This window comes from Lynx canadensis, chromosome B2 (genome assembly GCF_007474595.2).
Source record: "Lynx canadensis isolate LIC74 chromosome B2, mLynCan4.pri.v2, whole genome shotgun sequence".
Lineage (NCBI taxonomy): Eukaryota > Metazoa > Chordata > Mammalia > Carnivora > Felidae > Lynx > Lynx canadensis.
The window spans coordinates 144467722-144495552 of NC_044307.1; the positions used below are offsets into that span (position 1 = coordinate 144467722).

Genomic DNA, 27831 nt, shown 5'->3' on the forward strand with positions numbered 1-27831 from the left:
CGTCAAGACAAACTACAACACTGGGGTGTTCAGGTAAGGGTCCGAGGCGGTGGTGATGCGTGTCTGGCTCCAGGGCCCGCGGTCCCGCCCGCTGTCCGGGTCCCCAGCGGCCTAGCCCTCCAGCGCGCCAGCCGTCGCGCCTGCGCATTGGCGCCCGCGGATCGGTGGGCGGGTCTGCCTGCGGCTCCGCCCCCTGGAGCGGCCTGTCAGCGGCCGAGCAAGGCTTTGCCTCACTCGCCTGCAGCTCCGGGCCCTCAGCAGCACGAGAGGTTGTGGTGCGGCAGGATGAGTGCAGGTTCCGACCCCGTGGTGATCGTCTCGGCGGCGCGGACCGTTATAGGTAAGTGGACGGCGGCGGCTAAGCCGCGGGGACTCCGGGACCCCTGGGACACCCTGGACTTTGCACCTCGCCCTTCCCGGCCGACCACCCGGCAGCCCCGCCCTGTCCTCGCCAGGTGATGCCCACTCCTCTTCGCGTGCTCTGATTGGATCCCCGGGTAGAACCACCGTGCCGCCTGACTCTCCCATTGGATGGCGAGGGTGGAGCTCTCTCTCTCTCGTTCTCTGATTGGCCAGCTCCAGGAGGAGCCATGTCAGCCCTGTGGCCACAGGGGCGGGGTTGACGGGTGGTCAGAGCAGGGTCGCGGCGGTGAATGGAGGTTTAGTGAGAATTGCCGTCCCGCGCTTAGCGCTGTGGACGTTTCAAAGCCCTTGGGCGCGTGGGACCGTCGACCCCTTTTGTTAGGGAAGCGTGGGCCGCGCCCATCTGCCAGCGCTTGGGGAATGGATGCGCAGGCTTCCCGCGCGTCCGCGGCTTCCCGATGATCTGGCAGCGTTCCGCGCGAGTCTCGCCTGGGTGAGAGTCACACACGCTCCGCTCTGTACCCTCACGAGCCGCGCTGGACGCCCTCCTCATCGCCCCCGCCTGCCCTTCTGCCCTAGGCTCCTTCAATGGTGCCTTGTCCACCGTCCCTGTCCACGACCTGGGCTCAACGGTCATCAAAGAAGTCCTGAAGAGGGCCGCTGTGGCTCCCGAAGAGGTGTCAGAGGTCATATTTGGACACGTTTTGACAGCAGGTAACTCCTCAGAGACCCCGGCTGAGGTCAGGTTTATTGGAAGCAACCCATCAACACGTCCTCCCATCCCCGCTCCCGAAGCTGAAGTTCTTCACTCCAGAGATGTGCCCACGGCGTTCCCGCTGTGGGAATTCTTCCTGTCGGCCCTCTGGCAAGCCCCTTCCAGTTTAACACTCCTAGACTTTCATCTGCGTGTCCGGATGAGCCTAGACTAGACCACCGTCCCCCACTGCCTTTTCATGCTGTAGACCCAGGGCCAGCCTCACGCATCCGAGAGTATGCACGGCCCTCCATAGTCCCCAGAAATGTACACATTCAGTACAAAAGTGTGAATTCCTCCTTTGTGTCTCGCACTGTGCCACCTGCTGGGGATAGGGCAGAGGTAAGGGCCTTGCGCCCCGCGGTAGGCTCCCTTCCAAGCTGGCCAGGTAGGTTGCACTTCCTGCTCCTCACGGGGGTGTCTCACTCCCTGGGAATAGGTGAGTCACCAGAGTGCTCCTGTCTCCCTTCTGGTTCCCACTGTCTACGGACTGGTGATCACTGGCCATTCCTACTTATTAATAACCAGATTCATGTTCACTCCGTAGCATAAATTCCAATTATCGCTAGTGGTAACTGGTAATGCTCACTTTTGTCCTTACCCTGTCTGAGACCTGGCCCTTTTTTTTTTTTTTTTTGGTGTTTCTTACTTTATAGTTTTGTAGTTCCTCTTTCTAATTCTCCTTTCTCAAATTATCCCTGCGGGCCTACCACTTTCCCTTGACTCTCCAAGGGCTTTAAAATAGGTGAGTAACACTCTCAGACTGGCAGCCTTCAGCCCACATCCTCCTTCCTTCCCGGACCCATGATTCAGACTTAATTCAGTTGCCATACGGTACTCCATGTTGGTTTCTCTGTTCTCTCTTCCACGCTTCTTTTCTATAGTATCTTTGCAAATTAAAATACAAAGAATAGCGATGTTTATCAAGGGCCTGCTGAGTGTTGGGCCTTTAAAGCACTGTGCTTACTGCTTTCATTGCTTTATTTAATCCCGTCAGTAAGTCTGTTGAATCGTATTCTCTCCATTTTCGAAATGAGTGGATGAGATTTTGAAAGGTCAAGTCACTTATCCACAGGCACAGTTGGAGATGGAGCTAGCATTCGAACCTTCATCTGTCCTACTTCTTAAGCCTAGACACCCTCCATAACCCTATAAAAATGTTTAGCTGATCACCTGCTGTGCACTGGGCACTATTTTTTTTCAGCTAGGGATAAGTAGTGTTCATATCAGATAGAAATCCTCATTCTCATGGAGCTCACGTTCTGCTAACTGCTAGACTATTAATTATGTTTAGCACTCATTTCTTACCTTTTTTTTTTTTTTTACATTTTTTAACGTTTTTATTCATTTTTGAGAGACAGAACGTGAGCGGGGAGGGGCAGAGAGAGGGAGACACAAGATCCAAAGCAGGCTGCAGGTTCTGAGCTGTCAGCACAGAGCATGACACAGGGCTCAAACTTACTGCGAGATCATGACCTGAGCCAAAGTTGGACACTTAACCGACTGAGCCACCCAGGCACCCTGCGCTCATTTCTTACCTTGAAGATGGAGGTTATGGATAAACACATAACATCTTTATGAAGGAATCATTTACTTAAATGCATTTGTAACTCACTGTAGCTTAAAAAGCAGGAGCTTCAAATAATATATTCTTTATTAACTAATATGCTGAGTTCAATTTAGAGGTATTTTGATTCTGTCACTTGAACAATTTTTCCTATATATGTTTTTAGTTTCAAGGCTACCAGTCTAATCCCAGAGAAAGAGCATTGTAATAAATATAATCTCTAAATTTTTGTCCATGAGCTATTGGCGAGTTTTTTCCAATAAACTCACTGAGGAAAGGTGCTAGGTATGGGTCTATCTGAAATTTGCAATAGAGTGACCACTGTACAAATATTGATCCTTTGGTAATAGGCACTGGGTACTGAGAATATTTGAAACTTTCAACTCCATTCCCTTCCTTTTTTTTTTTTTTTTTTAATGTTTATTTATTTTTGAGACAGAGAGAGATAGAGCATGATCGGGGGAGGGTCAGAGAGAGAGGGAGACACAGAATCTGAAACAGGCTCCAGGTTCTGAGCTGTCAGCACAGAGCCCGACGCGCGGCTCGAACCCACGAACTGCGAGATCGTGACCTGAGCTGAAGTCGGACGCTTAGCCGACTGAGCCACCCAGGCGCCCCTCAACTCCATTCACTTCTGTGCTACTTTATGTATGTGATGTATTTCTTTCGGTTCCCTGAAGGAACAGTTCCCACAGTTGAATTATGCAAGGGTATTTGTCAGTTCTGATTTTGCACATGTCTTGTTACATAACCAGTTAACCATGTGTGATGAATATCAAGCAAAGAAAGAAATACTTCTTATCAGAGGTTTTCCTCTTTAAGTAACCCTCTTACTGTGCCAGGTGCCTTAAAGCCATGATCATGGAAGCACATGGCCCTAGTTAGAAACATGGATGATGCCCAAGTTCTGCCCTGTGTTTATGGGGGAGTGTGTGCTGGGGCACCTGGGTGGCTCCCCAGTCGGTTAAGCATCCGACTCTTGATTTCGGCTCAGGTCATCATCTCATGGTTTGTGAGATCGAGCCCTGACTCCAGCTTTGTGGCGACAGTGCAGAGCCTGCTTGGGATTCATTCTCTCTCTCTCTCTCTCTCTCTCTCTCTCCCTCCCCCTGCCCATCCCCCACTCACACTGTCTCTGTCTCTCTCAAATAAATAAACTTTTTTTAAAAAAATAAGGGAATGTGTGCTTATTCAGACCCTGTTGAAAGATCAAGAAGAATGTTTCCTTCTTAAGATATTAATCGTTTCCTTGTGGAAGAGGAAACTTATATCCCTAAAATATAGAACAGCACGAGATAATCCATATTCAAGAGCTAGATTGTGGCAAGGATAGAGTGTATACAGGCCTTTTTCTGTCTGGCTGGGAGCGTGGCTTGTTTCAGCTTGGCTGGGAAGTGACAGGAGCCCAGTGAAACATTTTGTTTCTCTTTGATTGCTGAGAAGTCTCTGTGTTCCCTCTTCCAGGTTGTGGGCAGAATCCCGTTCGACAAGCCAGTATGGGTGCAGGAATCCCTTACTCTGTTCCAGCGTGGGGCTGCCAGATGGTCTGTGGGTCAGGCCTCAAAGCCGTATGCCTTGCAGCCCAGTCAATAGGGACAGGAGACTCTAATATTGTGGTTGCAGGAGGCATGGAAAGCATGAGCAAGGTGAGGCCTCTGAAGAAACAACTCTTGCTGACCTCTCACTAATAAACTCATTTTGCCACAGCAGAGTAACCTGGTGCATAGCAGAGCTGAGACCAAACAGTAAACAAAGTAAAACTGGATTCAACCTTGATCCCTATGTGGATGTTAATTATTCTTCCGAGCTGGGGGAGAAATCCAGGTTGTAGAAAAATCCTGTCAACCAGTGTGACTGGAACAGAATTCATTTTTTTTTTTTTTTCTAAAATGTTACCAAAGCATAAAGTGTGTCCCAAATTTAACCTGTTACATTAGTTGGTTGATATCCTTGGTCTTAAATTTCTTTCTCATTGTATGGAAACGTAACAAACAGATGTTTGCACTTATTGTCCTGTGCTTGACAAGAAGGACCCCAGGGACCAAGGGACTAAATTTTGTTGACCGTTTGGAGACATCGAATGTGGAAAAGAGGACCACTGAGTGGTACCCTTCTCAAATAGGTTTGCTCGGCAGAATTTCTTTCCCCAAGGCCCATCCCTCAAATTGGCATGGGAGTGAAAAGAAAAAAGTGTATCACCAGCTTCCTACAGGCAGTTCAGGGTCTGACCTGGGGATCCCCTAGACAGGGCCAAATCAGCCCAGGAGGAGGTAAGTTGAAGGTAGTGAACATGATCGGAGTGATTCCGAGGGGACCATGCTAATATCTGTGTAGTACTTTACGAGGTTTGTAGCTTTTATACATATAGTCACAACAGCCCTTATAGGGTAGATGGTATCATTCCCAATCCACAGGTCAGGAAACTGAGGCCCAGAGCCAGGATTCAAATATCAATTTTCTGACTCCAAGTTTTTCCATTCTATTTTAGCTGCTATTGAGTTGGTAGGAGTTAAGAGGACCCACACCCAGAAAGCTCTCCCCATTAATTAGGTCTCCTGATTGTTCTGACTGTAGGCATTATGTCTTGTATCAAAATGAGTAACACACAGCGTGATCACTTATGCCGTTAGATTAGCTCCTCGTTTAACAGATAACTACTTGTCTGCTTTGGATTATGTGTCTCCCTCTCTCTCTGCCCCTTCCCCACTCATGCTCTGTCTCTCTCTGTCTCAGAAATAAATAAACATTAAAAAAAAAAATTAAAAAAAAAAAACCCAGATAACTAGTTGCCTCTTCGGAAAGACTAAATGGAGTTTTTAAGGACACAGGACACAGAATGGATAGATTTGGTGGTAAATGGAAATAGGTAGGTAGGAGACTAACAGCTTCTCAAGAGTGGGTAGGATAGAATTGTGTGCTGATTCCAGGGGTCTTCAAGCCCTGGGTGGGAGGAGGATGGGCCGACTGGGGAGAAGGATCACCGGGGGGACTAGGCGAAGACCGGGGAGCCATGGATAGTTTTGAGTGGGATCCTAAGGAGAGGACTAGTTACAGCCAATCCTAAGTCCACTTGTATTTCTTGTTTCCAGGCTCCTCACTTGGTTCATTTGAGGGCAGGAGTCAAGATGGGGGAAATGCCACTGATGGACAGCATACTCTGTGACGGGCTTACCGATGCATTTCACAACTACCATATGGGCATTACGGGTAAGGCAGACACAGCTGAAGACAGACTAACTGTAAAAAGGTGTCCGAAAGGTCATGTCATAGTCAGCTCTGCAGGTGCTTTCCTCTTTAAGGTCAGGGACCATGTCCTCCTCATTTTGTATCACTGATGGCAGGGCTAGTTCCACTCGGGTGAGCCCAACTGAGGAAATAGCCTGTCTCTCCTCTGTGACTCCTTGATTATGGCGGGATGTTGCAGGTGGGTGGGACTTCAGAGCTCTGATCAACCTCCCATTTCACCGTATGAACAGACCAGGGCCCCAAACGGTGGTTTCGTGGCAGAGGTGGTATCAGAGGTGAGCAGGTACTCCTGGCACCTCACACTGCACTCTTTGCACCATATGACCTGGTTTTCATTAGGCGTCTGCGGTTCAGGTTTACGGGCCAGGCAACTGGAAGGTCAACAGAACTGCTGTCTTGAGTCATGAGAAAGTGGGGGAAAGAGCAAGATTCTAAGCAGAGGGAACAGTGTGTCTAAAGGCAAGGAGGGAGGGGCGTGGAGACGTGGGGAGCAGAGAGAAGCTGAGGCATCTTGTCACTACAAGCGAGGGCGGCCGCGGGGAAGGCTGGAGAGTGTGGCCAGACTGCGGGAGGCTGTGTTCCCTAACAGGGTGTTATCATAGTGTCCAGGCCGGAATTTCTCCAAGTGTGATATTCCAGCTGTGTCAACATCACCAGAGGCTGTCAAGCCTTGTCTGAGGTGTTCTGGGCTGAACTGTGACCTTCCAAAACTCATATGTTGAAGCCCTAACCCCCAGGACCTCAGAATGTGACTGTGTTTGGGAGTTGGGGCCTTTTAAGGAGTAATCAAGTTAAAATAAGGCCTTTAGCGTGGTCCCTAATCCAATCAAACTGGCATCCTTAGAAGAAGAGGAAGAAATACTAGACATGGCAGCATAGAAGAAAGACCATGTGAGGATACAGTGAGAAAGTGGCCAAGGAGAGAGGCCTCAGGAGAAAACAGACCTGTCAACATCTTCATCTTGGCCTTCTATTCTCCAGAATTATGTAAAATAAATTTCTTTTGCTTAAAAAAAAAAAAAGAAAAAGTCTCAGGCCATGATGTAGGCATTAGTAAAGACTAGACCTCCTAATATAGACAAATAGAAAACTGGTCAAAACATATCAGCAACTGTTTTCAAATATTAGCCAACAATCATGTAAGACTGAGATTCTTTTTTTTTCCTCCTAATTTGGGCCTTTTTTCATGAGGACCTTCCAGAACCTTCTGTATTACCACTTGGGGCTCAGCCCCCATTGCTCCACACCTTAGCCTTTTGCAAGCTCCTGGCAGGGATGGTGTTGGGAACAATCCAAATTGTTTGGAAACAAATCCTCCCCCTTCTCTCCAGCTTTAGATAAATGCTGTCACTCTGGGAAAGGTCCTGCATCTTGTCCACAGTGGCTCAGGCATTTCCAGTGCGGTCGGCCCCAGCAGTAGGTGGGGGATAGGGGCAGTTGCCAGGAACTGCCATTTCCTACTGGCTGTTGTCCCTTCCTTGCTGGTACCACTCCCTGATGGCTTGTTCTAACAGGGGTAGATGTATTCCTTCCACACAGGGCAGCACCAGGGGCCTTCCCCATGGAGCCTTCATCTGATGCCTGTCAGCTCTTTCCTCCCTCAGCCTGGGGAAACCCTCCCTTCTAGATTTATGTAGAGGAACATGTTGTTCCTCTCCCTCTGGTGCTTGAATTCCCCAAAGACAAGGTACAGGAAGGAAGTTCACCTGGGCTTGGAATGGCTCTACCAACTTGGTATAGACCAGGATCCGGAGCTCTCAGATCCACACTGAGCCTTCACAGTAGATCAAGATTGAGGCATGTCTTAGAGGCATGGCCTGCCAAATGTTCTCAGTGTGCCCCCGTCGGGAACTTGGCTAGCACTGACCAGGGAAGGTGATAGATCCCGAGTTTGGGCATCATCCCAAATAGTTCAGATGGATTTTTGAAGATTCCTGTCAGGGCATCGTGGCACCTTCTTTCTGCCCTGCGTGATCCTGTGATGAGGGAGGGGTGGGTTACCAGGAGCACCTTGCTTTCTCCCCAAGGCAGTTTCTTGCCCTGCCTCTGGGGTCCTCTCCCTGAAGGGCTGCTCTAGGGCTCCCCTAGACGAGAGCAGGGGACTCACCCACCCTGCAGCCAGCCATGGTGCCAATGCCCACACCAGTGCCACCTCTACTTTGGCTGCAGTCTGTCACAAGACTGAGATTCTTGAAAGAAGGGAAAACCCCACTGTCCCTGACTTTCTGCCTGGAGGAATAGTGGCCATTGAACTAGGGAGGCAGAGGTCAGAGTTTGGTGCTGCTGAGATGGCTAGATTTTGTGGGGCAGAGTACTAGAGAGAAGGGAGCTAGAAAAGGAGCCCCGGAAGTCTCCATAAGGGTCTCCTCAACACTTTGGTCAAATACTCAGATGTATGTGTGCAGGGCAACACCTGCTGGAAACAGCTGCTAGAGAGTTGTGAACTGGGAGACTCAGGAGTTCGGACCGGCCAGAGCAGAAACTTTACTGAACCCCCTGGACACTCCCTTGACATCTCAGAAAGGTCAAAGTTTAGGGTAGGGCTCTAGCCCCAGAGTAAGGACTACTCTAGACCCAAACTAATAAGCTTAAAAATCAAGCTTCAAAAGGATCCGTATGATCTGCCAGCATGTTAATGGGAATGATACTCATTACCCTTGCTTAAAGATCATAAAATGCACATGTTCAACAGTATAACGACTGTAATGTCCAGCATGCAATAAGAAATTTCTAGGCATTCACAGAAATAGGAAAATGTTATCCCATAACAGTAGAAAAAACGGTCAATAGAATCTGATCCCTACAATGACAGATACTGGAATCAGCAGACAAGGATTTTAAAGGTGCTGTTTTACCCGGGTTTACGGGCATAAAGGAAAACACGACTGAGGAACATGTAAGGGAAACCTTAGCAGTAGAAGGGAAAATACGCACAAAGAAGTAGATGAAAATTAGAACTGTGAAGCCCACACTCTGAAATGAGAAACCCACCGGATAGCCTAATGAAAAACTGGAGACGGAAGAGAGGGTCAGCGAATTTAAGGATAGAGTAATACATACAACCTGAAGAACACAGAGAAAAAGATTGAGAAAAGAATGAATAGAGCCTCAGGGATCTGTGGAACAAAGTAAACTGGACTCACATGCATGGAATAGGAATCTTGGAAGAAAGAGAATGGAGGCAGAAACATTATTGAAGAAACAATAGGTGAAAATTTCCCAAATTTTGTGAGAAACAAAATTCGAACACCAAGAAAGACAAAGAGTTGCATTTCGGCAAGCTAGTAAAACTACCAAAAACGAAAGGATAAAAATACAGAAATTGGGGCCCTTGAGTGGCTCAGTTAGTTAAGCATCTGACTCTTGATTTTGGCTCGGGTCACAATCCCAGGGTCGTGGGATTGTGCCCCATGTCGGGTTCCACACTGAGCACGGAACCTGCTTAAGATTCTGTCTCTGACCCAGACTTGTGGTAATTTTCAACAAAGTTTCCAGTGTAATGAAATGGGGAAAGGAAAACCTTTACAATGAGTGGTGCGGGAATAAGAGGGTCCACAAGCAACTGGGAAAAGATGACCCTCAGCTCCTACCTCACACTGTAAACAGATACTCATTTGAGATGAATCACGGATCTAAAGATAAAAACCAAAGAAGTCAACATAGAATAGCTTGTAAACCTGAGGGTAAGACAAGACTCAGAAGGCAATAAACTTAGAAGATAAATTAGATAAATTAGATTTCAAAAATTAAAACTTACCATCACTGAAGGCACTATTAAGAAAGTAAGTCACCAATTAGGAGAAAATATTCGTGATACATATAAGAATTCCTATAATAATAATAAGACAACCAATTGAAAAATGAGCTAAAGGGGCGCCTGGGTGGCTCAGTCGGTTAAGCTTCCAACTCTTGATTTCAGCTTGGGTCATGATCTCATGGTTTGTGGGTTCAAGCCCTGCATGGCGCTCTGTGCTGACAGTGCGGAACCTGCTTGGGATTCTCTCTCTCTCTCTGCTCCTCCCCTGCTCGCTCGCTCTCTCTCTCTCTCTCAAAATAAATAAATAAAATTTAAAGAAAGAAAAATGAGCTAAAGATTAGGCACAAATTTCACAAAGGAAGATAGATGAATGGCCAGTCAGTGCAAAAAAAGTATTCATCATTACTTCAGGGAATGCAAATTAAAACCACAATAAGATGCTGTTCTACACCCCCAGAATGATGAAGATTAAAATGACTGGATATTGGCAAGGATGTGAAGCAACTAGAACTCTGATACATTGCAGCCATAAAGTGGTACAACTACTTTGGAAAAAATTTGGCAGTTTCTTTACTAAAGACACATGAAAACATCGATCACTAAAAGCTTTGCACAAAGAAGTTCATAGCAGCTTTATTCATAAGAGCCAAGACCTAGAAATGGTTCAGGTATCCATCAACAGGAGAATGCATAACAACCACTCAGCAGTAAGAAGGAACAAACAGCAGTAACCTCAACAATATGACAATGCTGAGAACAGACACTGAGTTGCATTTATGGTGACAGAAATCAGAATATTACTTGCTTCAAGGAGGGGGAGATGGGTAAGAGGCATGTGAGAACTCTCTGGGGTGATGGAAATATTACATATTCAGGAGATATGGTTGCCTGCATTTGTCAAAACTCGTTGAACTATACACTTAAGATTTGTGTATTTCACTTTGTGTAAGTTTTACCTAATCAAAGAAAAAAGAACTGCAAACAAATATCGAGCTCTAGTTATTGGGTTTGCTTTCTCTCCAGTGGTGTGGGATAGCAAGTTCTGAAACCACCTTGTGTATATTCTAGATTTGAGCATATGAGTGACTATATTGAGGATAATGGGAGCCAGGCTTCTCACTATTGTAGGAGGGAGTCCACGAAGGGAAAGGGCGAAGCGTGCGCTGGTGGTGTTAGGTTACACTCAGAGAATGCAAGGTACCACCATGAGTGTGTATACATTTGCAAATCGAATCGTATGTGTATGTAAGTTCCTAATGAACCGGCACAGGAACAATGACATGCCAGTAATAGTGAGCAGTCCTAACACCCGGATCTTTATTTCTAAATGCCTTCTCCACTAAGGAGAACTAAGGAACTAAGGTTCCTTTGAGAAGTGTCCACGGTAGGACAAAAGTGCTAAAAAAAAAATAAAGTTTTTCTCCGGCGCTGTCTGCGGAGGTGGCAGCGCCCTGTTTGGCATCATGGCTGCCTTCAGATCTCTGGTGAAACCCAGGAATGTGACCAAGGAGTTCATCTGGTACCAGTTAAACTAGTATGTTAAAATTAAGTGCGACTGGTAGAAACCCAGAGGCAATGACAATGGGGTGCTCAGAAGATTCAAGGGCCAAATGTTCATGCCCAGAATTGGTTACGGCAGCAACAAGAAAACAAAGCACATGCTGCCTGTTGGCTTCTGGATGTTCCTAGGCCACAAGATCAAGGAGCTGGAGGTGCTGCTTGATGTGCAACAAATCTTACTGTGCAGAGACTGCTCACAGTGTCTCCTCCAAGAACCGCAGAGCCACTGTGGAAAGAGCAGTCCTACTGGCCACCAGAGTCCCCAGTTCCAATGCCGGGCTGCACAGCAAAGAAAATGAATACACAGCTTATGTGCACATTGTATTTGTGTTAGTAAAACCATAAAACTAGCAAAAAACAAAAAATGAAGAAGTGCTTAGAGCACACGGGGACATGTCAGAAGGGCTCAGGAACCAGCTTAGAGGACGCCCACTGCCCGAATCTTGAACAATTTGAACATCAGAATAAATAATGGTAGTTACGGGTTATGTAACTTATTAAATGAAGGAAAAATATTTGAGTTCATACTGATGTCAGCATGATACATGGAGGGAAGGAAAACACCAGTTAACATGTACACAAGGAAGGTTGGAGTTGGAAAATCATGAATGCGGAAAGTAGCAGGTGAAATTTGATGAGGAAGAAGTATTTTTTCGCAACCTCAAAATAACTTCCCATAAATTACTGATAAGTTATAAACGGAAAAGTAGTAACTTTACCGTGTAGAGAGGCTTGAACCAAGTGATGAAAGCTAACGGCACCTGAGGTGAACTAATACCACAGGTATCCTGATAAGATTCACTGAGATCATGTCCGTGGTATGCCTGCTTTTCTGCAAAATCTTAATCTAATCTTGAGGAAACATCAAACCTAAATTGGAAGACGTTCGATAAAAGAACTGGCCTCTGCTCTTCAAAAAATCCAGGTTAAGAAACACGAAGATAGTATGAGGAACTATTTCAAATAAAAAGAAACTGAGGAGCTGTTTCACTATTAAGTGTAACACAGTGTGTGATCCCTGAACTGAGCATCTAAATTTAGCTACAGAGGACATCATTGGGACAATAGGTGAAACTTGAATCTGGACCACGAATTAGATCATAGTATTGTAAATGTTAAATTTCCTGATCTTGATAACTGTGTTTATGTAAGAAAATGGCCATTTGGGGGAAATATACAGGGAAATTAAAATTGAGGGATAAAGAGGCAGGATTATAAATTTTTCTCAAATGGTTCAGAGAGAATGATCAAGTAAGTGGGGCAAAAAATATATAAAACAGTTGGTGAATCGGCATAAAGGAAATTTCTGAAAGTTTAAAATTATATAGAAGGGAAAAGAGAGAAGGACGGGAACAAAGAAAATGGCTTCTAAGATTTACTGCAACATTTCCAAATTCATTGCCACTGTGAGGCAAGATGGCCACAGAACACTGTCGCAGCCCATCGGTGAGGCTGCTTGTACTCGGCGCTCCATGCTTGTTTACATGTGAAAAACTTGAGCTACCGAGAGCCAGTTCCTGAAAATGTTTCTTTTGCTTTATTATTATTTTTTTCTTTCACAGCTGAAAATGTAGCCAAAAAATGGCAAGTGAGTAGAGAAGATCAGGACAAGTTTGCAGTTTTGTCCCAGAACAGGACAGAGAGTGCACAGAAAGCTGGCTATTTTGACAAAGAGATTATACCAGTTTTTGTGTCTTCTAGAAAAGGTGAGTATCTGGATCCTAATGGTTTAAACAGCAGCATGCCTATTTATAGGTAAGAGTAATACTCTACAAAATAATATATAGGAATGTTTATAAATTGTGTCTTTCAGGTTGCAAAGAAAAGATTGATCTTGGATACGTCTTAGATGGCGGGGCTGGGCGGGGGCGGGAGGCATGTTTATGGGGTGTGGAAGGGTTAAGAACGTAGGCAGCTGTGTTAGCACTGGACCCTCTCGGTCCCAGAGTGTCCACACTGTTCTGTAGATACAGCTGGTTTCATGTGAGAAACTGGAGCGTTGGCTCATGGTTATTAGAAGGCAACAGCTGACCTTTTGTCCCTACAGGCTAATTCTCCTCGGAAGTGAACATTCGTTATTTCCTGTATGTTTTTGTTTACATATCATACATCTTGAGGGTGGATCTTTTTGGGTCACTTTGCTATTATCTAATATGGCGTGCTCTAGTCAAGGGGCTATTACTGGTAACTGTTCCGTTCCCCATAACTGACGTCACTTATGTCCAAGCCTCATAGCTTTGACGCTCCCGGGTCCAGGCGGTTGTAACCAGACAAGTCCTACGCCCACACCTTAACTTTTCGCACAAGGAACTGCCCTCCTCAGAAAGGGCCGTGCATATGGAAAACACTCAAAATGTCTCATGAGAACAGTGCTTATAAAATGTTCGAACACACACTTTTTTATTAGTGTGTACTTTCCTCTTGGAATAAAAGTATTTTTGATAAGCCTTCCTTCCAAGTATGAATCTTCATGCATCATGTCTCAGGACTCCACCATTCCTAGCACGCCAACTGCCATCTCTGTGGTAATCTTGGGGATTTGATTTTCCTCGTTCAGGTCTTACTGAAGTGAAAACAGATGAGTTTCCTCGCCATGGGACCAACATAGAAGCCATATCTAACTTGAAGCCTTACTTTCTCAAAGATGGAACAGGAACAGTCACCCCAGCTAATGCTTCAGGTCAGATTTGCCAAAGGGCAGTTGGGGGAAAACCGTCTTCTGCTAGGCCCCACCAACTAAATGCCTTCTTCGTTTCAATTATTTTTTTGTATACAAATGATCCTAAAACCTTTAGTTGCTCCAAGGGAAAATGTAGTTTCTCTGTATTTGATCATTACTAAGTGTTTACATTTTTGACTTAATGTATATGTGAAAGAATGGATTTGACTCCCTGACATCCTCACTAGACACAGGCGAAAAAGCAAATTAGGGAACCCCAGAATTTATCTACTACCTCTGTGCTTTTCCAAAACCAGCAACTCCCAGTACCTCCCGTGAAATGAAGACTATTTCTTCCATTTCTTTTCTTACCCTCCCCTCCCCCAGCTTTCCTCAGTTAGAACATTCTGTGGTCAATTATGTCATATTCATATTACCAAACTTACCATTTCCAATTACATTGTAAATAGGAATTACAGCCAATGAATTTGCCAAGATGTATTAAGAATAATTTAACACGTCTTCACGTGTCAGAAAGTAGACACAGGCGTGTAACTCAATGAGCATCTCAAAACTCCAGACTTTCATATTTTACAGGAATAAATGATGGTGCTGCCGCTGTGGTTCTTATGAAGAAGTCAGAGGCCGACAGTCGAGGGCTTACACCTTTAGCACAGATAGTTTCCTGGTCACAAGTAGGTGTGGAGCCTTCCATTATGGGGACAGGACCAATTCCGGCGATAAAGCAAGCTGTGAGTCTAGTTCTGAATGTTAGCACCTGTCCTTTGCTTTGTTGGTTGAACGAACCCCTTTGGGACCAGACCAACACCCTGTAATTCCGTTATTCTGTCCTCTGTAAACCTTGGCTCAGATCCTCTCCACTCCAAAATGTCAAGATTGAGCCTGGTTTTGTTTTCCTTTTTATTCTTATCAGATCTCATTTTCCCTTTAATGGAATTCCTCCCTAGCCTTATGCGAGCGTATTCCTGCAGCTCTACCTCTAGTCCGCTTTCCCACCACAAAGAGCAGCCGAGAACATTTGGGTCATATGCCTTTTAGGGGTAACTGATAATCCCCTAGATCATGTCACCTACGTGTAACCCGTTACTGCTTCAAAACTTTAACTTTAGAATCTCCAAGGGATATTTGATCCTTCATGTTTTGGAACTGGTGTCACCAAGGCAAAATGTGGTACCACTAGGCCCCTGCTGGAACATCCCAGAAGAGATCCTTCAGTATCAGTCTATTCTTTTGAGTATCTACAATGAAGGAAGGCTCCACCTGAGTGTTCAGACCTCTATTCCATTCATCTTTCCTTCAGGTTGCAAAAGCAGGTTGGTCATTGGAGGATGTGGACATATTTGAAATCAATGAAGCCTTTGCAGCCCTGTCTGTTGCAGTAGCTAAAGAACTTGGATTAAACCCAGAGAAGGTAAACCCGAGCAAGCAGTCGTGGGGATAGCTCACAAGTGAACTCTCACAATGCAATTTTAAGATTGCAAACAGCAAAACCCACGTATAGCTGTTCCACAGTATCCCTGGTATTTGGCCAACCGGCCAATAACTAACTTGTGGGTGGATCCTGGGTAAGTGCCTGCTAGGGCTGGGGAGTTCTTTTATTGCTTCCCGAGGCAAAAACCCTGGACTGTGTATTAGTTTACTTCTAACACCAACAGAGCATTGACTCTTCTAAACTAGTGAGATAGGGTGGATGTCACAGGGGTATAAAGAGTATACCTAAACAGTAAAAATGAAAGTGGAATTTGAAAGGATGGTTTACTGGTGTAATGTTAAAAGGGTAAAGATAATTTACGATTTTTAGCCCTGGGGCACCTGGGTGGTTTCAGTAGGTTAAGCCTCAGACTTGATTTGGGCTCAGGTCATGAAATCACGGTTGTGGGATCAAGCCTGGAGTCAGGCTCCACACCCAGCCTGCTTGGGTTTCTCTCTCCCTTTTGGCCCCTCCCCACCTCACATGTTCTAAATAACTATTAAAAAAACCCCACAAAACTTTTTACCCTATGTCCACAGAATAACGGTATATATTTTTCCCCCCTTAGGTCAACATCCAAGGAGGGGCGATAGCCTTGGGCCACCCTCTTGGAGCATCTGGCTGTCGGATTCTTGTTACCCTGTTACACACAATGGAGCGAAAGGGTGGACATCGTGGTGTGGCTGCCCTATGCATTGGGGGTGGGATGGGAATAGCAATGTGTGTTCAGAGAGGATGAAATTGCTTAATGAATCATGCCGAAACTAAACTGAAACCTCATCTCTTCTTACGCTAACAAGGTACTAAATTGTAATATGTGAAATCAGAGGACCAAAGTGAGGATGGAAACCATCTTTCGTAAGAACCCAAGGCTTGACAGCTTGTTATTTTTATTAATGTGTAATACTCAAGATACAAGATAACTGCGTCTAACATTGTTATAAATAAAAGAGAAATGAGATCAGTCATCAAGGGCTCCCGAGTGAACGGCATCTTCATAACCTCCATGCTTATCATCTTTGCTTTCCGGGTGTAATTTGATAAGATCATCAATTCGAAGAATGGTAATTGCAGCTTCTGTTGCAAATTTCAAACTCTTAACTTTCACTATGGTTGGTTCAAATACTCCTGCTTGTTTGTTGTCTCGGGGTTTACCATTGACCAAATCAAGACCAATCCTGCAAAAACAAAACAAAACAAAAAAAAAACCAACCAAAAAACCATTAAGTGATTTCTTACATAATGCACACCTATCCCATCTCATCTCTTTAAGAGATGAATGGCTTCACCATTCAAATGTTAATCTTGGGAAATGTAGGGACCTCAGGATAGATCCCTTAAGACTACAGTAGTTGACTGTAAGTAACAAAATAAGTACCGAGTCATAGAAAAGCTTAGATAGATACTGGGCTCCCAACATCATTCAGTATCTTAAACAGGGGCTCCTCAAGAAGATACGGATGACCCAAAAATAATCCCCCGGCCTCTGTGGGACCTTTGTGCAGGTGTAGTGACTGTCCAGAGAAGCAGGGAGAGGCTGGGACTCTGAGCTGCTAACTAAAATACACCAATGCTAATCACTAGTCATCATCTTTTATCGGTTTAAAACAAAGCTAAAGTGCCATACACGATACACAGATGACTGTGAAAAAGGGAAATTGTATGCTTACCATTTTAGATTTTTGCGTTCTGGGTTGACTTGAGCCTCATTATGGAAAGCTCTTAACTTTGCAACCAGATCTGTGGAGTCCTGGGCAGCATTCACGGCCAGTGTGTTAGGAATAACAAGAAGAGACCTTGCAAACTCCGCAATAGCAAGCTGCTCCCGAGACCCCTGAGAAGAAAGACAGCGAAGGGTCTTAAAACCCACAGCGGCAGCAGAGGACCGAGAAGAGTATATGTACTTTTGAACGTTTATCTTATTTTAAAAGAGAAAGCGTGCGCTACCTGGGGAGGGGCAGAGCGAGTGAGAGAACCCCAAGCCGGCTTCGGGAGTCAACACAGAGCCCGAGGCAGCGCTCGTTTCCACAAGTTGGGAGATCATGACCTGAGCTAAAATCTACATGCCAACGCTCCACGGACCAAGCCACCCAGGGGCCCCATCAGGGAAGGTACATCCACAAAAAGCCAAAGATGGTGCCCCCCATGCCCTTCTTGAAAAGAAAGCACAATTCTACGTGTTCTCACCATGCTGGTTGCGTAGTTTTCGAGGTATATGGAAAGTGCCGCTTCTACAGCACCTCCGCCAGGAACCACAGATTTGGACTCCAAGACTCTCTTCACCACACAAAGAGCATCGTGTAAAGAGCGCTCCATCTCATCGCACATGAAATCATTCGCCCCACGTAAGATAACTGATGCAGACGTACGAGCCTTAGTGCTATTTAAAAAAGTAAAGTGAAATTCTTAATATATTTTCATAGACGTCTACAAAGAAACCCACCGTAAGCACCTCGACTGGAAATCCTGCTCACGTGGTTCACCCAGACACAGAGGCAGTGTCTGGACCGCGCAGAAGAGATGAAATGGTTACTCCATCTCGTGGTAGCGCACAGCCTACTATTGTTCTCTCCCACGCGTATAACTGCTCTGATCACTGAAAGACTAGAGCAGCAAATCAATGGGAAGGCGATCCGTTCCCTTACTAATAAAACCCGTGCAGCTCGATTGAGAAAGCAGCTCTTACTTTTTGATCAAGATCAGTTCGTCATCACAAATTCTCTCCTGTACCACCTCTTCTGCTTGTCCCAACATTGAAGCTTCAAAAGTTTCTTCTCCTTCCAAATTGGCCAGGGTTGACAAGATAGTCGCTATGAAGATGATGACAAAGATCTGTAAACACTTTTCCCATGAACACTTTCATATGCTGTCCCAAATTCAGAAACATTTATGTATGATAAGAGCAACGTATAGACAGGCATCAGATAAACCACTGTCCTTTCAGCCTAACACGGAACCATGACCTTCCGAGGTCAACACATTCAGTAAGTTAAAGAGCTTTTCCAGTAACGTGGAAAATGGCTCTATGAGACGTATTTGTAGCATAAGGCATTAAAGGAGTAAGATGTAAAAAAAAACACTGCTTCTGAAACTGCTTAGTGATAACATTCCAACGTAAAGAGACACTGTCTCATATTCGGTAATGTGACACGCCGCAGCTGGAAGCGAGCAGAGGACTTACCTCCAGAAGCTTTAGCGATGCGTTTCAGGTCCCTTTTTAAAACTCTTCGAACTGCCATAGCACCTGTCTCCACAAAATACTTCAGACACATGTCGTCAATTCCACCGGTGGTTAGAATAACGTTGGCACCAGTTGCCAGGATCTTCTGAATCCGCTCCTTGGTGATATCAGATTCTCTACAGAGACGAAGTGTTTGGGTAATAACCCAAAGTTATCTTCTGTGTGGTTAATCTAGTTCCAATTTCCATTAAATACTTCACATAAAATAACTGCAGATTAAATTACATCAAACACTCTTTCCCTTCTGTGACCAAAATTTAAATCAACTTACAGAAAAGTCCAAGAAATTAAAATTACCACTTAGTTCTCTCCCACCCCAATGTGAGTTCCTGAGAACCAAGGAATGGCATCCCTGCCTTTAAGGATCTGGCAGGGAAACACTGTCAACCATACCCTGGAAAAGCATTAGCTACAACGGAACGCAGAGATGATTGGGAAGCAACATGCAGCCTGCCAGGTGAGGCAAGGAAAGCATGAAGGTCTGGAGTCAAGAGGAGTCCAGGGTAGAAATGACTAGTAGGAACAGGGGCGCCTGGGTGGCTCAGTCGGTTGAGCATCGGACTTTGGCTCAGGTCAAGATCTCGCGTTCAAACGTTCAAAAAGGTACACATCCGGCTCCGTGCTGACAGCTCAGAGTCTGGACCCTGCTTTAGATTCTGTGTCTCCTCTCTCTCTGCCCCTTCCCCACTCATGCTCTGTCTCTCAAAATGAACAAACTTTTGGGGCGCCTGGGTGGCTCAGTCGGTTGAGCGTCCGACTCTGGCTCAGGTCGTGGTCTCGTGGTCCGTGAGTTCGAGTCCTGTGTCGGGCTCTGTACCAACAGCTCGGAGGCTGGAGCCTGTTTCGGATTCTGTGTCTCCCTCTCTGACCCTCCCCCGTTCATACTCTGTCTCTCTCGGTCTCAAAAAAAATAAATAAACATTAAGAAAAAAATTAAAAAAAAAAAAAAAAAAAAGAACTTAAAAAAAAAGTTTTTTTTTTTTTAATTAAAAAAAAAATGACTAGTAGGAACAGAAAATGAACGTTTTGTAGAGTTAGATGTTAAAGTGTCTCGGGCCCGTTAAGAAATTTAATATTTTTATTTATTTTTAATAATGAATTTAGAGAGTATGCACGAGTGGGGGAGAGGGGCAGAGGGAGGGAGAGAATCTTAAGCAGGTTCCACGCTCTGTGTGGTACCCAACACAGCTCCATCCCACAGCCCTGGGATCGTGACCTGAACTGAAATCAAGTGTTGGACGCTCAACTGACTGTGCTACCCAAGCGCCCCAATTTATTTATTTTTATTTAAGTAGACTCCACACACAAAGTGGGGTTTAAACTCACAGCCCCGAGATCAAGAGTCACATGCTCTACTGACCGAGCCAGCCAGGCACCCCAAGAAGTTTAACATTTGTAAGTAAGAGTATTATCCGTGTTTTCAAAAGGATGCCCCGATGTCAATGTGGGCACCACACTGGAAAGATAGAGGAATGAGGCGAGGAAGCAGCACTGGAGGCACAGGCGCGTATCTGATGCGAACAGATGTTCTGAACAGGGAAGTCCCAGTTTACGGCTCGGTGACAGGGAGGTTCAGCCAGTGACTCCCGGCGTAAAACAAAAACTAACAGGTTATGGGGCAGGACGAGAAAGTAGAGTCTGGTTTTCAAAAGATGCGTCCAAAGCCCCCGTGTTAATGAGGCGAAGCTGCCAGGAGGAGGGCACAGGACAGAAATCACAAGCAAGCTATGGGGAAGGGACACAGATTTGAAAAAGTCAACATGTTATAGATTATTAAAACTATTTCACTTGTCATTCAAAGGGCTTTTTTAAAAATAAGACCAAGACGAACCCCAAGGTAAAGCGGTCTATAAACCGTGACAAACGCTCTGGGCCACACGCCGCAGGATGGGCAGCGGCTGCGAAGCCAAGCATATCCTTCAGGCTCTGCCTTCAGAGCTTCTGGCCCAAGTCCCACAAACACAGAAACTGCTGACGGGCGGGAGGAGCAAGTACAGGAACTCATGGCAGAGCACACTTCAGAGGGAAAGAGAACAAGCTGTTCTCTGAGCTAAAAAAATAAGCAGGCAGAGAGTATAAGCGGACGGAAGAACGTTACTAGGGGCCGGCAGGGGAGTCTGATGGACTCTTCCAGTTGTGGCTGGACCACAGCGGAAAAAAATACTAAGACAGGAAAAAACCTATCCCAGAGTGATGGGAAGCCTACAAAAGGCTCTGCCTTGGAAATGACGAGATGACCGTGGCTGCTGTATGGAAAATCGCCTGGGAGGGGCCAAGAGTGAAACCCAGAGGAGCAGCTTAGCTGCCCCTCGACAGGGGCAAGAAGATAGGAAGTAGATGAATCTGAGATTTAATTTGACGACAGAAATCAAGGGGTCTTGGTGATACATTAGAAGGGAGAAGGGCATTAGGTAAAAAGAGCCAAGGTATTTCCTAGTTTTCTGCCTGAGGGGTCCCCATCGCTAAAATGCAGATTTATGGGTATCACCCAAAGTTCGGTTTTAAACATACTGAGATGTGTAAGAAGCATTCACAGGTGTCTGGAGCTCAGAGCAGCACATTCTGGAAGTCTCCAACACGGGAAGAATACCCGCAGTCACAGGAATGACGAGGGCTTATTCTGGGGAGAGCAGAGCAGACCCCGGGGCTGCCCACGCATACAAACACAAGACGGGGCAGCACCACCGAGCTGCCTCCCACCTCCCAGTGTTTCAAGAAGGAAGTAGTCACCAGCTCGAGAAAGGTCAAGTGAGTTGAAAGTGTCTACTGAATTTTACACTAGAGACGACTAGCGACCTTAGCAAATGGTCCTCCACTGGAGGGCACAGCTGCCAAGGAGATGAGACACAGGGGCGCCTGGGTGGCTCAGTCGGGTCAGCATCCAACTCTTGATTTCAGCTCAGGTCATGATCTCACGGTTCCTGAGATCGAGCCCCAAGTGGGGCTCTGTGCTGTCAGCAGATTCTCTCTCTGCCCTTCCCCCGCTAGCATACTCTGCCTCCAAATAAACTTTAAAAAGAACCAGAATTAGTAACTGAATATGCAGCTTGAGAACAGTCTCCTTAGAGGGACTGATCGGCCTCCAGTAGAAGAAAGGACACTTTGTTTACAGGAAGAAAAAAATACATAGGCAGATCTGAAAGGCAAAAAGCATGACTGACTTTTGGCAAAGACTTCTTGTAGCTTGGTTCAGTTACTGTTTTTTTCTTTTTTAACAAACCAACCAACCATTAAAAACAAACAACAACAAAAAAGAGTGAGTGATACAGTCCAGTGGAAGCAGGCAGTCAAAATCCAGGGTAGCGGTCAGAGTCTAGCTCTGGAGCGCGTTAACAAATCAGGAACAGCGTTAGCGTCCCCTGGGGCCTGGCGTACAGGGGACACACAGTGCACACTCTATTACTCAAGGAAGTACATTCCTTGGCAGGTCTGTAACATTAGTCACTCCTAAAACCGACGTTCTACAAGGTTTCGTTGAAGTTCTATCACCCCGGGTCTATCTTAAAACACCAGATCACCACATTTTCTAGCCTTCCAGCAAGTTTGACTCTGGTCAAAAATCCTAAATCTTGGGGGCATCTGGGTGGCTCATTTGGTTGAGCGTCCATCTTTGGCTCAGGCCATGATTTCATAGATTGTTGAGTTCGGCTCAGGTTTGTGAGTTCAAGCTCCACATCAGGGTCTGTGCGGACAGCTCAGAGCTTAAAGCCTGCTTCGGAGTCTGTGTCTCCCTCTTTCTCTGCCCCTCCCCTCCGCTCAAAAATAACACATTAAAAACAACTTTTTTAAATCCTAACTTTTCTAGTCCTCTGAGACACCACATTTTAAAAACTCCAGCTGCATAATCACCATCCTCTGCTACCTGGCAACTGATTGATTACTTGCTGTTATCTAGGAGATGTCACCACTCCTTAGGATCCTTTTTTACTTGTCACCGGCTCTAACGAAAGTATCATTTCCAGACACCGCTTTCAAAGGTCAAAAATAATCTCTGAACATACCTCTGTCTAATCTGGTCCAGTTTTTCAGGGTCTGTAATAACCACCTGTACACCAAGCTTCATTTTTGTCTTCTGCAGGCTGAAGTCAAGGCAAGCAATCTTTGCGTTCACTATTCTCTTGGGCATGCCTGCAATTGAACGTAACGTTAAATAACTGTGAACTGTAACAATGTCACGTTTTATAAAATAGGGGTATTCTTAAAGCCTGATTAAAAAATAGCAAGAAATATTAGGTTATGTTATCTACGAAGACAAAAATTTAGATTTTATAACATCTAACCATAGAAACAAACTTTTACGGCCTTTACGTGGTCTTTAACTTGCGTTTTTCCCAAGCTTTATGAGCTTAAGTTACACAAGCGAAACTGAAAAAGTGATCTACAATTTCCTCTGCCCTTGGGCTTTACTGAAGAACTGTTAAGTGCAAGTCGTGGAGCGTTCCCGTAAGGAGGTATGGTATGTATTCCATGGACGGCAAATTTTGACCCTTAGTACCAAATCCTGAGGCTTACCCTGCGATCCCACCACACAGTTGAGTGCGTAGCCACTGATGAGCAGACTCTCCGTCTGACTCCTCCCGTGCGCTTTCAGGATATTAACAGAATTGACAGGATAGCGAGGCTGGCCCCTCACATCTGTGTATTTAACTGCAAGCACAGCATCTACTACCATATTCGCGAAGAAATCACCATTTCTAAGCCAACAGTTAAGGAGAACAAGAGACACAGAATGGATAATGGGTGCTCACAAAAACCAGGGTAATTCTTTAAAAAAAAAAATTTTTTTTTAACGTTTATTTATTTTTGAGACAGAGAGAGACAAGAGCATGAATGGGGGGGGAGGGTCAGAGAGAGAGGGAGACACAGAATCCGAAACAGGCTCCAGGCTCTGAGCAGTCAGCACAGAGCCCAATGCCGGGCTTGAACTCCTATACCGCGAGATTGTGACCTGAGCCAAAGTCGGACGCTTAACCGACTGAGCCACCCAGGCGCCCCAAAACCAGGGTAATTCAAATGCACTTCCTTTTTTTTTTTTTTAATTTTTTTTTTCAACGTTTATTTATTTTTGCGACAGAGAGAGACAGAGCATGAACGGGGGAGGGGCAGAGAGAGAGGGAGACACAGAATTGGAAACAGGCTCCAGGCTCTGAGCCATCAGCCCAGAGCCCGACGCGGGGCTCGAACTCACGGACCGCGAGATCGTGACCTGGCTGAAGTCGGACGCTCAACCGACTGCGCCACCCAGGCGCCCCGAAATGCACTTCCTTTTAACCATTTCCTCAAAAAAATAAAAAATTATGCCGTCAAAATACCATTTATTGCTACCTGCAATTCCTATTACTATTATACACTATTGACTTTCCCCCTAGGAAAGCAAGGAAGGAAGCAGACAATTTCAATACAGTATCACCCGGCACAAAAACAAGATCTTACTCTTTAAAAAACCTCAACTTTATCGAACCATCACAAGGATACATTCCAATGATTTTGGAAGACATCGATGTCTTAGCAGCATTGATCAGGCAATCTCTTCCGAGTTCATCTGTGTTAATAATTAGATTTTCACTGATGTATCGCACGGCTTCCCTGTTTGAAGTGTGTAGGAAAAGACATTTATAAATTCACTACTCAAAACATTGTTTTCTCACAATGGCAAAACGTCACGGGGACCAATTTTTTGTTCAGCCATTTCATACAGGAGGAGGACACAAGTAAGTCCTCCCTCGTCAGATCACGGCAATTTTTATCTATCCCATAAGCATAGCCACCAAAATCTATTATTGGGAGAAAATGTGGTAGTCAAATGGGAAAAAAAAATACTAGCCCTGTTTCTTACTCAAATATCACTACGAAAATGTGACTTTTTCAAAATAAATTTAGTCATTAATAACATTTACAGAACACAGACTTTTTACAAATAACATCAGATAACGTAAAATCTTCCCTGACCGCAATCTTACTTGCAAGCAAGTCGATAGCCACTAATAACTGACGTGGGATGAATCTTCTGTTTGACTAGTTCATCGGCATTTTTAAGAAGTTCTGCTGCAATAATAACCTGTTGAAAAAGATTCATTGCTCTGACAGAGTCTGACAACACGCGCCTATGTAAAAACAACACTGCAACAACGATCAGCTAGTGTTAAATGGTGACGATGATGAATAACTGGTTATTGGAAACCTGGAGAAAAGAGAGCTATACACAGTGTTTTATTTACATGCAGATGGCCAAAGCAAATAGGAGCCAGGCCACACAATGGTAGAGAACTGCACATCTGTTACCTTTAAAGAGGAAGTGCTCAACAGAAGCCAAGTGAAGAGTGTGACTATTCAAATGATGTCTATTGTTTCAGACTATTACTTGGTCGATCTTAAAAATCATTCTTCTAGGGGTAACTCAATCAGTCGGTTGAGCGTCCAACTTTGGGTCAGGTCGTGATCTCAGTTTGTGAATTCGAGTCCTGCACCGGGCTCTGTGTTGACAGCTGGGAACCTGGAGATTGCTTCAGATTCTTTGTCTCCCTCTCTCTACCCCTCCCTTGCTCACACTGTGTCTCTGTACCTCTCTCAAAAACAAACATTAAAAAAAAATTTTTTTAAATCATTCTTCTAAAGATATTACAAAACCAAAAATTCTCTCTGCTTCTTCTAGGAAAATTATCACTTTGTTTTTAAAATCATAGTAAAGTTATTTAGACAAAAACTATTCTCATTATTTCAGAAGAGATAGATCCCATTCTTTCATGAGTTAACGTTTAATCTAGAAATACAAAGATTTTCCCCACAAACCACTGGCCTGCCTCTTCACAGTGAATTATTATTTGTTCCTCACTAAATCCTGTTTCTACACTACACAACACACCACATCATCGTGCTGGATGATCTTCCAGAAATTTGTATTGTTACTGATCACATTTACTTTTTCACGCTCCCATTTTGAACCCATGAAATTCAAAATGCAAACTTTTTTTCTTAAACCCAGTAACATTTCTTCCCTAGATAATTATAAAGTTTTAGGAACTTCTAAGTTTCAGGTGGCGAAAACATAAGACCTTTTAATGAAACTATTAAAAAAAAAACCCTTGTGTATATGTATAAGTACTGTTGTGGCTGAAAAACTCAGGAAACTTGTGAAAACCCATATTTACTTTTACATTATTTATTTTGAGAGAGAGAGAAAGTGCAAGTGTGGTCGGCAGAGAGAGGGACAGAGAATCCCAAGCAGGCTCCATACTGTCAGCACAGAGTGGGATGTGGGGCTGGGATCTCAAGAACCGTGAGATCAAGAGTCTGACGCTTAACTGACTGAGCTACCCGGATGCCCCTGAAAATCTACATTTAAACCGAGCGGACTGTATTATCTCTTAAGTTTCTCTCCTTTGTACAAACTACACGCACTGGTTTTTGAATTCTGTCTATCCCAGAAGCAAAGTAAATTTTCTCCCCCTTGACTTACTTATAAGCTTCAGTTTGTGAAAGTCCATTCTAGGAGAACAATTAGTCTCTAGCCACCTACCAGGTAACCAACTACCTACCACGGAGGTGGTTCCATCTCCCACTTCTTTGTCTTGCAGATCAGCCAGCTCACAAAGAACTTTAGCTGCTGGATGTTCGACCTCCAGTAACTTCAGGATGGTTGCACCATCATTAGTAATGGTCACATCCTAAGAAATTTGCAGGAAAGAAAAGAGACAACACAATCACTTGCAGACACAGGACAGCCTCTAAATGAACACAAACCCCTATTATCTATCACCTTTGCTGCACCTTCCAATACCAGGATCATAATAAAAGCAGAGAATTCACATTAATAGTGAAGAACCATCATTTCTCTTTAGAGTAACACACAACACGTAAGTGTACTTACACCAATATCATCCACCAACATTTTATCCAAGCCAACTGGACCAAGAGAACTTTTTACAATATTGGCAATAGAAGCTGCTGCCATAACTGTAGAAATAAAAAAAATTTTTTTTAAACCCACTGCTCCAAATGACAACCATTTCAGCCTAAAGAAGGTGACACCCAACAGCCTCTGGATTTTCCAAATCTACCAATCTATCCAAATTACTTAAAATGGTTAAGATCGGCAAACATCCCTGATTTCAAAAGTGTCCACGCTCTCAACTAAACAGCAACCAATGTCTTAATCCCTCTTGTTTGCTACAATAACCTCACTTTCAGTATCACTTATGCTAACGTTCAACTGAGATTTCGTCAACCAATTTTACTGTAAAAACCTGCCGGCGATAGGTGGATAAGGTTAGGATCTGGACATCCGGGCACCTGACATGTACTGCAGATAATAACCAGTGGGGTACAGTGGCCCATTTGCTGGACTGTGGCCATTTGCTCATCAGTACAACCAGCGGTTAAAGCTAGCGTTTTCGGCTTAATAGCCCAAAAACGAGGTCCAAAGATTGAGAGCCACGCTCCTCCTGGTTAGAATCGGAACATACGAGGCGCAGGGCACCCGGACCAAAGGGGACGTGGGGCGTGACCAGCACGTGTCAATGCGGGCGGCTGGTTTTCCAGGCTGGGGAGCGCTTCTCAACTCCCGGGCCTGGGCATCCACTGCCAACCACACGCAGCGGGGACAGTTCTCCAAAACGTGCTGGGTGTTCCGGAAATCCTCCCCTACGGGAATAGAGGGCGATGCCGCCCCGCCCCGCCGAGACCGGACTGGGCCCTTTACCGGTACAGATGAGGAAAGCGCAAGACCCGCAGCCCTGGCTCTAATAGGGAGGGCCGGGATGGGGCCGGGAGGCCGGCCCACGGCGGGCCTTGTTCTCCCTTACCGTTCTGGGAGCGGATCGCCTCCCCGGTGCTGCGGTCTCCGAACACGGATAAAGGCCCCTCCATCTTCGCGGCGGCGTGCACGTCGAGTTTCACCCTCACCGCAGGGAACCAGCGTACGGGTCCCGACGCCCGGTGGCGGCCACAAGAGCGGTGGCGGCTGCGGCGTGCACGTCGAGTTTCACTCTTACCGCAGGGAACCAGCGTACGGGTCCCTACGCCCGGTGGCGTCCACAAGAGTGGTGGCGGCTACGGCGTGGAACGGGCCTGAGCGAGGCCGCGGAGACTGCTGGGAACACCGCTCCCCCGGCCCGGCCGCGGGGCAGGGCGGGAAGGGAAGGAGGGGAGCGAAAAGTGCGAAAGACCCGGAAGTGAGGAGCCGGAGAGGGCGGG

The 27831-nt window shown here is 45.4% G+C and overlaps 2 protein-coding genes and 2 non-coding genes across 4 annotated transcripts; 1 reads left to right on the plus strand and 3 right to left on the minus strand.

Moving 5' to 3' along the window:
• The first annotated feature begins 201 nt into the window (after positions 1-201).
• Positions 202-18069, plus strand: ACAT2 (acetyl-CoA acetyltransferase 2). Its single transcript, XM_030316716.2, has 9 exons — positions 202-340; positions 943-1077; positions 4149-4330; positions 5774-5891; positions 12810-12953; positions 13805-13927; positions 14504-14658; positions 15228-15338; positions 15967-18069. Exons 1-9 carry the CDS (start codon positions 286-288, stop codon positions 16135-16137), a joined length of 1194 nt encoding a protein of 397 aa, XP_030172576.1. The 5' UTR covers positions 202-285; the 3' UTR covers positions 16138-18069.
• On the minus strand, positions 16272-27760 carry TCP1 (t-complex 1). Its single transcript, XM_030316715.2, has 12 exons — positions 27441-27760; positions 26507-26592; positions 26175-26303; positions 24600-24697; positions 24115-24225; positions 23152-23333; positions 22641-22767; positions 18580-18755; positions 18085-18208; positions 17586-17778; positions 17069-17232; positions 16272-16576 (listed from the first exon to the last, which is right to left on the minus strand). The coding sequence occupies exons 1-12, from the start codon at positions 27502-27504 to the stop codon at positions 16360-16362; spliced, it is 1671 nt and encodes a 556-aa protein (XP_030172575.1). The 5' UTR covers positions 27505-27760; the 3' UTR covers positions 16272-16359.
• Positions 17895-18026, minus strand: LOC115515150. Its single transcript, XR_003969202.1, has one exon. It is a non-coding gene; the product is annotated as a small nucleolar RNA SNORA20 (small nucleolar RNA).
• On the minus strand, positions 24311-24450 carry LOC115515153. The gene has a single exon (XR_003969205.1). It is a non-coding gene; the product is annotated as a small nucleolar RNA SNORA29 (small nucleolar RNA).
• Positions 27761-27831: the final 71 nt, after the last annotated feature.